Raw genomic sequence first — 13,248 nt, 5'->3', positions numbered from 1 at the left:
AATGACTACAAGGTTTCTAGCAAAAGCTTTGCATATTCTGTCCACAGTTTTCCCTTTACCATTCTTTTTACTCTTTTCCTTTCTGTTCTGCCAATATTCTGTATCCTTTGGTGAAGCCACTCCTCAGCATATAAAAAGTCCTGTTTTGTCATGGATAGTTTGAATCTGCAAATTTCCCAGTGGAAAAAAATAAATCATTACTTCATAGACTTAGCGATGTTCTGTAGAAAAGCGTCCTGACAAGTTAAATGCTCTTCAGAGGATGTAGAATTTCATCAAATAACAACTGAATATGTGAGTTCATCAAAAATGTTTATATGCTAGACCTAAAATGGAAGACATTCTAGAATGGACTGGGAATTAACGTGCCTTGCTTCTGACTTCATTGCTAGTCATCTAAAGTTATTTAAGGGACAAGCCACTTCCTAAAATACCTATTAGATTCCAAACATCAGAAAATAGCCACTCTTTCTGAGTCTCTTTTTGTGATTATATTCTTTTAATCAACTTGTTTTCACTTTAACTGATGAAATGAAAACAAACCTTTAAGTAAATCAAGCTGTCTTTGATTCAGAATCTAGATAATAGTTTTTCTGTGCTTTCACTGTTCTCTACATGGTGACTGTGTAATGGTAATTCTTTTAAAAATCCACAGGGATTTTGTGACTTGCTACTAATGAACTATGTTGTTAACCCTTTTGAGCTTTTGTGAAAAACAGTGACAGATTTTTCTCAAACTCAAATTAATTTCCAGTAAGTCCATCCCATTAAAGCTAACCTATTTACCAATCTGTTGTTTGATATGTTAGCTCTGAGCTATGTGTTTTTGATCACTCTGCTTGTGGGAGTTCTGTCTGCTGCATTTAGTCAACTTATTCCATTTGAAATGCTGTTTCATGTAATTGGGTCATTGGTAGTTAACTTAGGACACAAGTGCAAAAGCCACCACTTTCAAAAATGACAACACATACTGTTACTTGTTTCATAACAGATCTGAAGCTTTCAATATGGATGCCCATTTTCATTGGCTAGAAAAAAAAATAAACTTTTGATATGCAAACAAATATAAATGTTTACACTAACTGGATAAATTGTGATGAGTAGGATCTACTTTCATTTCTATTCCTTGCTTAAGTTATATAATTTAAGAGAAAAATCATTCTTATTTATTATATAAAACACATAACTATAAAATATTTATATATTGATATATTTATCAATTTTTTTATTTATCAATTTTATATTGAATTGAACTTCAAAATTGAGGTGTCCTTTGTAAAGCAGCTCTCCTGGCTGCCTTCTGACTCAGATGCATAATATAACGTAACCATACTGGTTTGGAAACTATTGCTTCAATAAAACATTCAGTTCTTGCTACAAATATAGGCCAGCTGCTTAACAGAGCATTTCTGGGGTGTAACTGAAAAAAAAAAAAAAGAGTTTTAGTTCTGGATGCCTGCTTAGTGTCAATTAAAAAAAAAAAAAAAAAAAGTTCTTGAAAACAAACAGATAAGTGCAATTGTAACTCAAAGCATATTGATATAAATGGATTCAGACAAACTTCAATGTTGTGTCATCATACATACACTAGCTCCAGTTCATAACATGTAGAACTGTCGTATAACTATTACTTTCCTGGGGAAGGTGATGTTTTCTGTAATTTGTCTCTAAGTGCAGGTGTGAAAGGCAATTCTGCTTGGCTAATAGCCTATTCTTGTCTGTTTGGATGTTCACTTTTTTGTACAAAAATAACTACACTAAAACTTTCCTATCAGAACTTTGTATTTACCATTATGATCAGAATCATTTTTCTCTTTAAATAGGAACTAGAACAATTGCTAATGATGGAGACAAAAAATTACAGAAAGACCATACAGTTTTACCAGAAACTATTGCAGAAAGAAAGAAGAAGCAAAAGTAAGATTACAACAAATTGTCAGTAATGAAATGGGTGCATATTTATATCATTCAAGAATTTTTCCCTGTATATCAGAATAATTGATGTTTGTATGCTTTGTGTGTTTTCAATCTAAAGGTCCTGAAACTAGATCTATGTTGACCAAATTGAGAGGACAGCTACAGGAGATGAAATCAAAGGTGCAGTTTCTTGAACTGGTGAAGAAATACATGCAGGCAAGTCAGACTTTATTTTGCTTTGGTTTTATTGGTAATTTCTATACTGTATTAGTGTCATTGTCCACTTAAGTCAATGTATGAGCTGTGAAGTGGTTGTTGTCAAAGTGCCAAATTAAGGAAGGTTTGAAAGAATGATTAAAGGCGGTGTTTAAAAAGAAAAATTGTATAAAATGTGGTTTGGCTTTAGATTGAGTAAAGCACACCTTGCACGGATTTTCCTGATCATTTTCCTACATTTTAATTTTGCATGGGTTTGCCTCTCTGAGCAGATCATGTATGCAGAACAATGGGGTGTGGAATCCTGTGTGCTTCCTACAGTCATTCACAACAGGAGAACTGACACCATGGATGTGGCACCTACGGATGAGTCATCATTGCTTATTTACTATAATACAGAGAAACATAAATGCAATAATCAAAATGGAATAAGAGTTCTGCAGGCTGGGACACCACTTGGTTTAATGGCTTATTTATATTCTAGGTATAGTGCATTCTGTACATCATTAATTGGGAGTGCGATGAGTCATATTTATTAATTTTTAAAAAGATATAGTGTCTGGGATAAATCTTGGTTACACAGCATTGCATAAATTTTCCTTTCTGCTTTCAAGTTTAATGTTATTTCTGTGCACACTTATTTGCAGAAATGGGCATGGAAATGGTAAAAAAAAAAAAAAAAAAAAAAAAAAAAGACTGATAAGAAATAAGCCAAATTACTAAGTTTGGATTTGATTAAAACTCAAGCAATTGATAATAAATCAAAAACTAATCACTTTACAGTTCTTTTATCCTTTACTTATTTGAAGTTTGTTTCTGATAGTTGCCATGGAATCGTGGCTTACCACTAGTTTAATAATTCTTCGGAACATACAATTCAATCGTTCTTACTAATAGAGTTTGGATATGAATATCTATAGATTTTGCTTTATAGATTTCTGACCCAGACTTTGGGAATTATCAAGATACAAGCTTATCTCAGGGCTTAGGTGAGGACAAAGTTGTCCTTTAACCCTCAGCTGGGTTAAATTATTGTTTTATGGTACCTCAGGTAAGGAGGACAGAAACTGCTTGAGAGACTCCATCAGTCTTGTGCTACTGTAAGATTCTAAAAGCAAAAGACACCAGGTAACCTGTAATTCATATTTTCACCCATTTTGAGCAGTCAGAAAGATGCAAGATTGCAGCATTATTTCTGAAAGCTGGAAATAAAATACAGCATTTTAAATTGTAGAGGAAGTTTAGAGGCAAGTAAGAGTAAGCAAAGTGCACTACTCCCAGCTTGTCCTGACTCTTAGAGCCAGTTACTGCTGTTTCTGGTAGTTAATATTTTGCACAAAGTGAACAAATTGTTTTGGAATCAAAGTTTCCACGTTCAGCAAACTCAAACTCTCATAGTTTGCAGTAGGCCATCAGATAGACATAGAAATTGACTTGTCTTAAGGTATCTGTGAATATGTACGTACATATTATGTATTTATACATATATATATATATGTATATATACACACACATATATAATACTATCATTTCTAATGGGTATATAATAAGCATGTTCAATTTGTACTTTTACTGTTGACAAACACAATATTCATGTGTAAAAATAAAAAGAAATCAAAATTTTCCGTAGAGCTTCAGTTTGAAATCCTTGCTAGTTCTTGATGTTTTGACAATTTTTGCTGTTGCTCTACTCTGATGCGAGAAGAAATTGCATTCTTGCTTGTCTGAAGCTTTTCTTGTGCTTCACAGAAATGCATTTTTAGAAGGCTATGTACAGCAGTTTCTCTACACATTTCGCTATTTCTGCACACAAGAAGAATTTTTGCAGTTTCTTATTGATAGAATCAGCAGCACTTTATCCAGGTACGGTAACTTCCCATGAAAAATATTATCAAAACACAACTATTTTTCCCCCCAAGTAACAAGCAGATGTTTCTGGAAAGACCTACGTAATTAAATTCATTTTTTGATGTTTGTTTTTATAAGATTGGCATGTGAGAGTGAAATTAGAGCAAGTGCTATATTTGGCAATATGCTGTCGTCTTTTATTTTCTGAATTCTGAGTCTTGTTTTTCCCAGTTGTTCAGTTGGTTAGTAAGCACAATGACAGCTTTGTTTGCACAGAGTCATGGATTCTAGAAATATGAAACAAGAATTTAAGATAGTACACTCAATACCAAATAATATTTGCAGTTTTTCCAGCATTTATTTTTAAATTGGAATTGGATATAAATTCTGGTGCAATAAGTGTCTTTTTCTTCTCACCAGTGCAAGCCTGGATCCTTCCACATCACTTACCAAAATATGTAACCGCAGTTTCTACATCCTGCAGGCTTGGATTGAAGACTGTTACAGTGTAGACTTTGCAACAAATGCAGACCTTTTATGTACCCTAAAAGAATTTATTTCTTCCAAGGTAAACAAGAATTTTAGTGCAATCTTTAAGGAGTAAATAAATAAATAAATAAAATAAAATAAAACTAAAAAAAAAAGTCCTTATTACAACTATAGTAAAGTACAAAAAAGACCAGTGCTATTTTTGATAACCATAGTCAATACATCTGGTTTTGGACAAACCAGACAAACCAAAAAAATACTTGTGTTTTCTTTCTTGCTTATAATTTACAAGAAATTGAGTTCAATTTTCTGTTAACCTGTTTTGTGTTTACAGGTAGCTCCATTAAATGGCTATGGTGAACGCTTGTTGTCATTGCTTGAGGATGCTTCTGCCAGGAAAAATGACAGTGCTCAGCTGTGCTCCAGCATGGACAAATGCGAAGAAGGGGAGGAGGACAGAAGAACATTGCACTCCATGTATAAAAAACTCTCAGAAGATGTTTCCAGAAAGGTGTGTCCTATGGACTGTACTATGTGGAGCACATTTCCACATACTGTTTTTTGACAGTAAAAATCCAGCTTAAGGTCTAGATCCCGATTTAGTAATGTTTATATACCTGTATTTTAAATCTTTTGAAATTATTGAAAGCCTATAAAGTTGTATAAATTAGGATTCTGTCTTAATTGTGCCCTGTCAATTGTTTCAGTAATAATAGCTTTAGATAATCCAAATTCTGAGAGGAATTTTTACTCTTCATTGTTGATATTAGCGTGTGACTCAGGTATAAAATTTCAGAATATATATCATTGTATGGCAGTAAGTTTGAAAACACGGAAATTTGGCTTAAATACCAATTGTTGATTGAGATCTGGTAGCTCAGATTCATTACCCATGTGTATTATATTTGCTTAAAATAGCAATGTGTATAAACCAAATAGTGTCCATTGTAACCCTGAAGATTAACTGAAGAGTTTTGCAGCCAAAAAGATCTTTCTCTAACAAAATGTTCCAGAAACTTACATCAAGGAACTTACACAATGTTAGCTTTAGAGAAGTTGTAGCTTTACATATTTTTTTCTACAGAACTTTAACTGGAAACTTTCCAAAGGTATGGGACCAATAGCACAGTATCAGAGGGAGCGACTTTACACTATTTCATCGGTTTTGCCAAAGCCATGCTATAGCAGTTTTACAGAAGAATTTCCAGTCTCCTTTGCTAAAGCTGATGAACTCGGACCGTATATTTTAACAGAATACAGTGCACAACAGCTTTGTTGCCAGCTGACATTACTGCAACAGGTACAAAGGATTAGGTTTACTTGGAAATACAAATGACATCTGTCTTCCTGTTATATACTCTATCTCCTTTCTCTACCATTTTCCACCCCATTTCAAGCTTAGTAGGCTTCCAATATTTCACTACACTTTGAAATAAAATACTCCATTTTTGTCTTGAAATCTCTGTGGTAAAACATAGAATGGCTAATTCCATTCTTAGACAGTGATCCATCTGATCAATTTGCTGAAGAAAGAACAACGAATAAAAAAGAAATCAGCCATTTTTATCCCCTAGCATTTTAAAAGAACTGCTAGATCTAACAGATACATCTTGTTCTTTTTGTTTAGGAATTATTTCATAAATGTCATCCAGTACATTTTCTAAATTCAAGAGCACTTGGTGTTAAAGACAAATGTGTTCCTGTCCAAAAGTAAGTTTCTTATTTTAACTGTCCCTCTATTACAGTCATGCATAATAAGTTATTATCACTTAGATATATATAATGCATAATAACTTATTATAACTTATATATGTAATATATCTGGTATATTATAACATATATATAATATATCTGGGAAGAGAGAAACATTTTTAAATACTTTTTTGGGGTGGGGGGCTAGGTAGATATGTAGATATTCTGATTACATATATTTTTGAATTTCAGGAGACATTATGTATGTGCGTGTGTGTGTATATATATATATATATATATACATATATATATATATGTACCTATGCATGCATACGTATGTGATTTGTCACGTATGCAAGGTGATTTCTTTGAAATCTATAGTGGGCCAGGCCTAAATATTGTGGAAGATTTGTGTTGTTGGTGTTGCTTCAGAGATCTTTATTTTTGGAGGGAAAAAGAAGTACAATGGCTTCTGAAACAGGTTACTTGATAATGTGCATGCATGTGTGGCGCATGCATGCATAGAAATGATAACTATAGAACCACGGGGTGGGAAAAGACTTCCCAGGATCACATACTGCATTATGTCCAGCCCTGCCTTAAGCAAGGCCAGCTGGTGCAGGTTGCCTGGGATTTGTGTGCTCTTTTGTGGGTTCTGAATGTGGATAGGGACCCCACAACCTCCCAGTGCGATGTTCATTTTGCACTGCTAGGTAAATAAAGTATCAGTCTTCATAGATACAAAAGTAGTTTCCTAGAGTTGTTAGAATGTAGAATGGTTACCAACCTATTTAAATTTATTTGCTAAATGATAATTAATGTTTTCATCTGGCCACATGGACTCAATTATATTTTATTTATGCTCTAGTACTTATATTATACTCAGTGGATTCAGCTAGCTTCTAATTAGTACTTATTAATTACATTACTTGTAGTAGACTTTTCTAAGGATCATCTGTTACAGATTGTTGAAAGGCAGAGGTTAAATCACCTGATTTATACTGATTTGAGGTTCAGACATGGAAAAAAAATTGGCACCACTATATAACTGGCTCAATTTCTTTAATAGCAGCAGTTTTTAATGAGCTTACTGGCTGTGATTTTATTAGGGTGTTTTTTACTGCTTTAACAATTTTATTTGGTAATAAGCGGGTGAAGGTGCCTTTATATACAGAAGTATCTACTGTATATGTTTATTGTGTAATCACATATACATGTGATTACACGTATGATTATCTTTCTTCTATAAAAAGTAACATAGCTCCCTAAGTACATTGTAAAAAGTTACAAAGTCAGAACTGCAAGCACTGCAAAATTATTTTAAATGGTTAGAAATTGGCACCTTACCTTCAAAAAAAAAGTCAACATGACTTATTTTTCTTTTCTTCCACCCTTTCCGTAGAGCTGTTTCTGCTGAGGAAGTTTCATTTAAAGTCTGTAATCTGTTTCTATCGAAGTGCATACAGGACCAGTACCTTCTACAATTACTGAGAAATGCAGACAGTACCAGTACCTGGGTTGCTGCTGAAATTGTAACATGTCACACATCTAAGGTTAATCATTGTTTTATTGTATTATTAATTATGAAGCATTTATTTGTTAATGTATATGCGTATGTTAATATATAATGCTATATATAAAACCTGAAAAAGTGTTCTAAAATACACCTGTGAAGTTAACAGCTTAGTTTATTGTAATTAAGAGGGTCTGTTTGATGTTTTAGATGTTTTTTAGTAGCAGGTGTTAATAGAACATAAGAAATGGGTTGCTGAGGAAAAAGAGTTGTCTGACTTTCGTAAGAGACCTTTGAGACAGAAAAAAGAAAAACTTGTGATGAAGGGATGTTAATACAGTCAATAATTCTGATAAAATATGAAAGAAGATACCTCTCTCTTTTCTTCTTTTCATTTAATTTAATTTTCAGTCACTTTGTAGATTTATGTAATAGTACATTTCAGAGGTAACTTGATTCTATTAAATTTTCATGTCTATGCAGATCTCACTTTTTTCAAAACCAACAGCTGTTGAATCTTGTGATTAACTGAAATTTCAGAACTGTGCATGTTGCTTATATACCTCTTTAAAGAGTGACTTTCTGTCAAACTATCAACTTGATTAGTACTTTGAATTCTGAACTGAATCCTGGAAAAATATCTTAGCAAATATGTGTCTATTAGTATTGGGGAGCTACCAGTTGATTCCTTTCTAACCACTGAAAAACATGAGTCTGCATCTGCTCACAATTATTTTATTTTATTTTTAGCTCTGGGAGTTTGGAGGCCAAACATCTCAGTTCCCTTATCACTCTTTCTGTTTCATTACTTATTAGGTTTTAATCGAGCTTCCCTGTTTATCACATTTCTCAAAATATATGTGAGGTGGACAATTTAAACAAATGTCCTAAACAAATCCTGGCGGAATATATTCACAATATATTTTTCTAACAGGCAGTATAGTTTGGTTGGTCATATAGTTTTGGTTAAAGTCTGCATGTTTTGACAACTTTTAAACATAAGTGACCAGTTAGCAGACAGTATGTAAATGTATTTCAATGAGCAGTGTTGCTAGTCCTTTACTTTCCCTCTGCTGTTTTCTTCTAGTGCCTCTTTTCAGCCTTGTAAGAGCAATAAAATCAAGAAATTAACAACAGTAAACCCTGGGCATGGCTTAGCATCATCCAATACTTGCAAGGGTACTTCATTTCTATGAAATCATTAAGCCTAATTTCTCATTCCAAACTGAGGCAATATACTGATGAAGCATTTTGCTAGCAATTGACTTAATTTGATAGTTTCCAAATTCACATGAACTAAAAAAAAAAAGTTTATCTTTTTTCTTATTTTTTTTCCAGCTGCAGGTGAGCTTGTTATCAAAATTTCTTCTTATAGCAAAATCCTGCTATGAACAAAGAAATTTTGCTACTGCGATGCAAATCCTAGCAGGCTTGGAAAATCTTATTGTACGACAGTTACCAGTAAGTTTGGGGCTCTCTATTGTAACTATTTTGCTTAACATAATCTCATTCCAATATAGACATTAATGCAAAAAACAATGTATTTTGTTTTATTGTAAGGCCTGGAAAATCCTACCTGCAAAAGTAGCTGAAATAATGGAAGAACTCAAAGCTGTTGAGGTATAGTATAAAGTCTTTAACATACAATATTTCTTTGGCGTTGAAGAATATTCAATATCTGACTAAATGGGTGCTTCTGGAGGATGAAATACAAAATTATTTTTTTGCATTATGAAGGAGATTTTAACTTGTTCTGGGACTGTTGGCTCTTGGTCTAAGTTTACATTTTCACTTCATTTTTTCTCAGAAAAGATTCTTAATCACACGGGATACAAGAAAGTTGTTTCAAAGCAAACTAAGGAACTACATTTTCTGAGGATTTGAGCAGGATTTTTATAATCTGTTTTGAAAAATATTAAGTGTTTATTTTATCACAGGCATTATATTATTGATTTATCTGATTCAAAATCAGGTAGAAATTCTAAAACACAATTTTGGCTGTGAATCAAAACACTTAAACATTGTATACGTAATGGTTTTTGATTAAAGTTCCTTCTTTGTTTCTGTATTTCAAAATGTTTGCCAACAGATTAGTTCAAAGTGTTGTCTTCAATACCAATAGTTAAAAATTTATTAAAAATGAAATGTTGTGGTAAGCAGATGAAGTAGAGATCTTATAAAGCCTACCCTGATACTTATCAAAACATCTATCTGTGTACGCTTTTACACCAGGTGTTTTTAAAAAGTGACAGCTTGTGTTTGATGGAAGGAGAAAGGTACAAAACACTTCCAACAATTCCATCAGCCCATGTTTTGGCTATGCATGTCCAACAACTTGAAACTGGAGGATTCACAATGACAAACGGAGCTCACAAATGGACAAAACTTAGGTAATTGTTTTAACTATACATTTACGTCACCTAACTTTGTAAAATAGAATGGTGTCTAATGAGATAATGAGAGCTAACACAAGATTTTCCATCTAGCAATTTAAATGTCAGTCATTTTGACATCTAAGTGGACAGATACTGTATAAGTAAATGCTCAATGCTTTTGAATTTCCTTCAAACTTTTTTCTTCTGTCAGAAGCAAAACAAACTAATATTTTTTACCATATTTTCTTTCAAGAAATATCGCAAAAGTTGTGAGCCAAGTTCATGCATTTCAAGAGAATCCATATACTTTTACACCAGATTTCAAGCTCCAGTCTTACCTCAGACAAAGAATAACTCATTTTAAAGATGCAGACATTTCTGCCTTGGCAGCTGACAACTGTGCCAACTTCCATCAGATACCAGCAGAAAAACATTCTCGAAAAATTCAGGACACACTGCGCAGAATGAAGGCAACATTTCAGTAATTATTTACATTTTAGCTGTTCTATTCCTAGTCTGTAAAACAGGATTAAGTTGACTTTATCTCTTGAACCAATTCCCAAGCATAAACTTAAAAGTGATTTAAAATATTAGCTCAATTTGAAATGGATATATTTCTTAATGTGGAATACTAAAATGCTGACTAATGAGATTTGATTCCCTGGCAACTGGATGAAAGATCAAAGCCTGAAAGTAAAGAGACAAATTTTGTCACTGTTCTTTAGCATAAAAAATAATTACCCCACAGACAAATATCTGAAAAGTACTGTGGAAACAAGTTATACTTCTGTCTCCTGTTGGCCTAGGAGAGTTTAGAGTATGCTTCATTGAATGTTGAATATATTTTTATATAAGCATAATACATTTGTATCCTGACACAGTGTGCATATAATTCAGGGACACAGATCCTCTATTATCTGTTGACTATTGGTGGGACTTGCTTTTATGTTGTGTATTATAAAACTATACTTAGCTTAAATAACTGGCTATCTTTTCCTTCAGGCATTTTAAGGAAGGAGAGGAATGCCGTGCTGTAACGTTTTTTGTTTGTTTGTTTAATTTTACTGTCATTAAACTAACCTGTTTCCATATGAAAGTAAGATCTGAATCTACATCTTACCACTTTGTTGCTTTGCTTCTTCCTTCATGGTCTTGTGAAAAGAGCAAATGTGAAATTGCTTTTTTTTCTGTATTTGATACAAGAATCACTTTGCTAATTGTGTGTGTATGTATGTGGGCATATTGATTATGGCTTTTTCTCCTGAGGTTGCTCTTGTAGATTGCAGTGCTCCAGCAGCATTACATACAAGATAACTGTAAGAAAATTGGATCTGCATCTTGTAAAATTTTGGTGCTAACCTGTTTATAGAGCTTGTGCTTACAAGACCTTCTAAATGGCAATGAAAGGTGATGCTATAGCTAGAAAGTTTGTTGAGCTACCCAGATTTATGCAAGGTCAAGACTTTAAGCCTACAAATTAATTAAAAGTACAAGTATTTCTACCAGAGGAAATAATGGTAGTATTGAATGAGAAGTAGGAAAGGGTGAGAAACAGAAAATAAGCTCTGTCCTGAAAGTGATTTGCTAGAACTGTATTTTAAAAAATAAGGAAAAATATATTTTGGGAAGAGCAGATAAGATCTAACTGTCTTGTCATGTTTTGGTGATGGAGAAAGAAATACATAGAAAATGGAAATGTGCGCATCTGTAGTATTTTACAAAATGTACTATTGTATTTGACAAAAATGCATGTGCACATGTGAAATTGTAGCTTTTTCAATGTTTAAGAGAGAAGCTTCCCCTTTTCTCTTATCAATAATGGCAATATATACCATCACAGGCCTTCTGCTTCTCATCTTTCTCAGTCAAACACAAGGTATGCCTGTACTTTCCATTAAATACCTCAGTTATTTTTTCCTACTAATACGTTAACACCAAACTAACTTTTTTGCTCTTATTGGTTTAAACACAGGATAACTCAGTCTTCAACAGGATTTTCTTGCATTTGTTATACTTTTAAGATGATTTATTTTGTTATTTGCCATATGTAGGTTTAGCATGTCATTAATTGTAGTATTTCTACTTACCCTTAAGGAAGTAAAATGTGTTGCTATTTCAATAAACTTAAATAGTATTTCTCTAAAAATTTCCAAATGTGAAAACATTTAATCATTACCTCCTATCTTTATATGATGCAGTGATTTAATAATGTAATGGGTTATCTTCAAAAATAAGTTCACATATTTGATCTATATGCCTTTATTTTAATGATTTGGATTTTTAGTTATTTGCTTTTTCTCGATCAAAAATGCATCATTTACTTAAAGCCACGCCTTGCCTTTGAAAGACAGTAAAATCTGAAGTAGCATAAGCTTTACTAATGCAAAGAACTCCACAAAACTTGATAACATGATCTTAATAAATGCATTTTATATAGTTACCAATCAAGCTGTTGAAATTGCTTTTATGGATTTACTTAGCATTTATATTTTGCACACATGTTAATTCATATATTTCTAATAGTTTTATCAGGATTTAAAGCATCTACTACACCTAGAAAATATTATTTTTATTCTATGATGATAACTGGTGCTATACAAGAATTTAAAAGTAATTTCATATCTCCTGCGTAATGCTTCAGTGTATAAGACTGTCATTATGAATGCATAGTATTGAGTTATGGTACTACTTTGGGGTGTTTTCATCAAACAAATATTTAAGATTTTGTATTGAGACACCACCCTTCAGCAACATCAAATGTAAATAGCTATTGGGGGGAAAAAAAACCACTTTTACTAGGAAACTGGTCTGCTTTTGTCCATGAACACTGATGTATGCACATCTTATGTGAAACAGATTTCTCAATAAAGTTATGTCTAGCATCTAAATGTACTGCTTATTTATGACTAGCATGCAGTAAGGGTTGGGCTAAACTTTTCTGTCTTTGTGGGGAATGTCCTTCTAAAACAAAACACAGAACAAACCATGTGAAAACAGCACGTTCAGTCGTATCTATATGGCCCCGTGTTCCTGTTCCAATGCCAAATTAGAATGTTTGGAAAAATGAAGTTTGTTCCATCAGCCGGAATTTCCACCAGCTGTCCTAGTTCTTATTTTTTTTCTTTTTTTTTTTTTTTTTTTTTTATTTCTACACATCCCTCACTAGTCTTGATTTTGTCATTTATTTTTCAGACAATG

General features: G+C 32.9%; 1 protein-coding gene across 3 annotated transcripts in view; it reads left to right on the top strand.

Moving 5' to 3' along the window:
- Positions 1–12,923, top strand: part of KNDC1 (kinase non-catalytic C-lobe domain containing 1) — a 63,081-nt gene extending 50,158 nt beyond the window's left edge. For all 3 annotated transcript variants that reach the window (XM_084526435.1, XM_084526434.1, XM_084526436.1), the window contains 13 exons: positions 1,824–1,917; positions 2,036–2,133; positions 2,406–2,617; positions 3,883–3,996; positions 4,402–4,549; positions 4,805–4,981; positions 5,555–5,770; positions 6,098–6,180; positions 7,565–7,715; positions 9,014–9,136; positions 9,236–9,295; positions 9,908–10,065; positions 10,304–12,923. In XM_084526435.1, coding sequence (XP_084382561.1) covers positions 1,824–1,917; positions 2,036–2,133; positions 2,406–2,617; positions 3,883–3,996; positions 4,402–4,549; positions 4,805–4,981; positions 5,555–5,770; positions 6,098–6,180; positions 7,565–7,715; positions 9,014–9,136; positions 9,236–9,295; positions 9,908–10,065; positions 10,304–10,535 — 1,866 coding nt within the window. In that variant the 3' untranslated portion in view covers positions 10,536–12,923. The remainder of the gene's footprint in view (positions 1–1,823; positions 1,918–2,035; positions 2,134–2,405; positions 2,618–3,882; positions 3,997–4,401; positions 4,550–4,804; positions 4,982–5,554; positions 5,771–6,097; positions 6,181–7,564; positions 7,716–9,013; positions 9,137–9,235; positions 9,296–9,907; positions 10,066–10,303) is intronic.
- The last annotated feature ends 325 nt before the right edge of the window (positions 12,924–13,248 follow it).

Source organism: Aythya ferina (genome assembly GCF_964211825.1).
Source record: "Aythya ferina genome assembly, chromosome: 7".
In the NCBI taxonomy this organism is placed as follows: Eukaryota; Metazoa; Chordata; class Aves; order Anseriformes; family Anatidae; genus Aythya; species Aythya ferina.
This window is presented reverse-complemented; position numbering and strand designations above follow the sequence as displayed.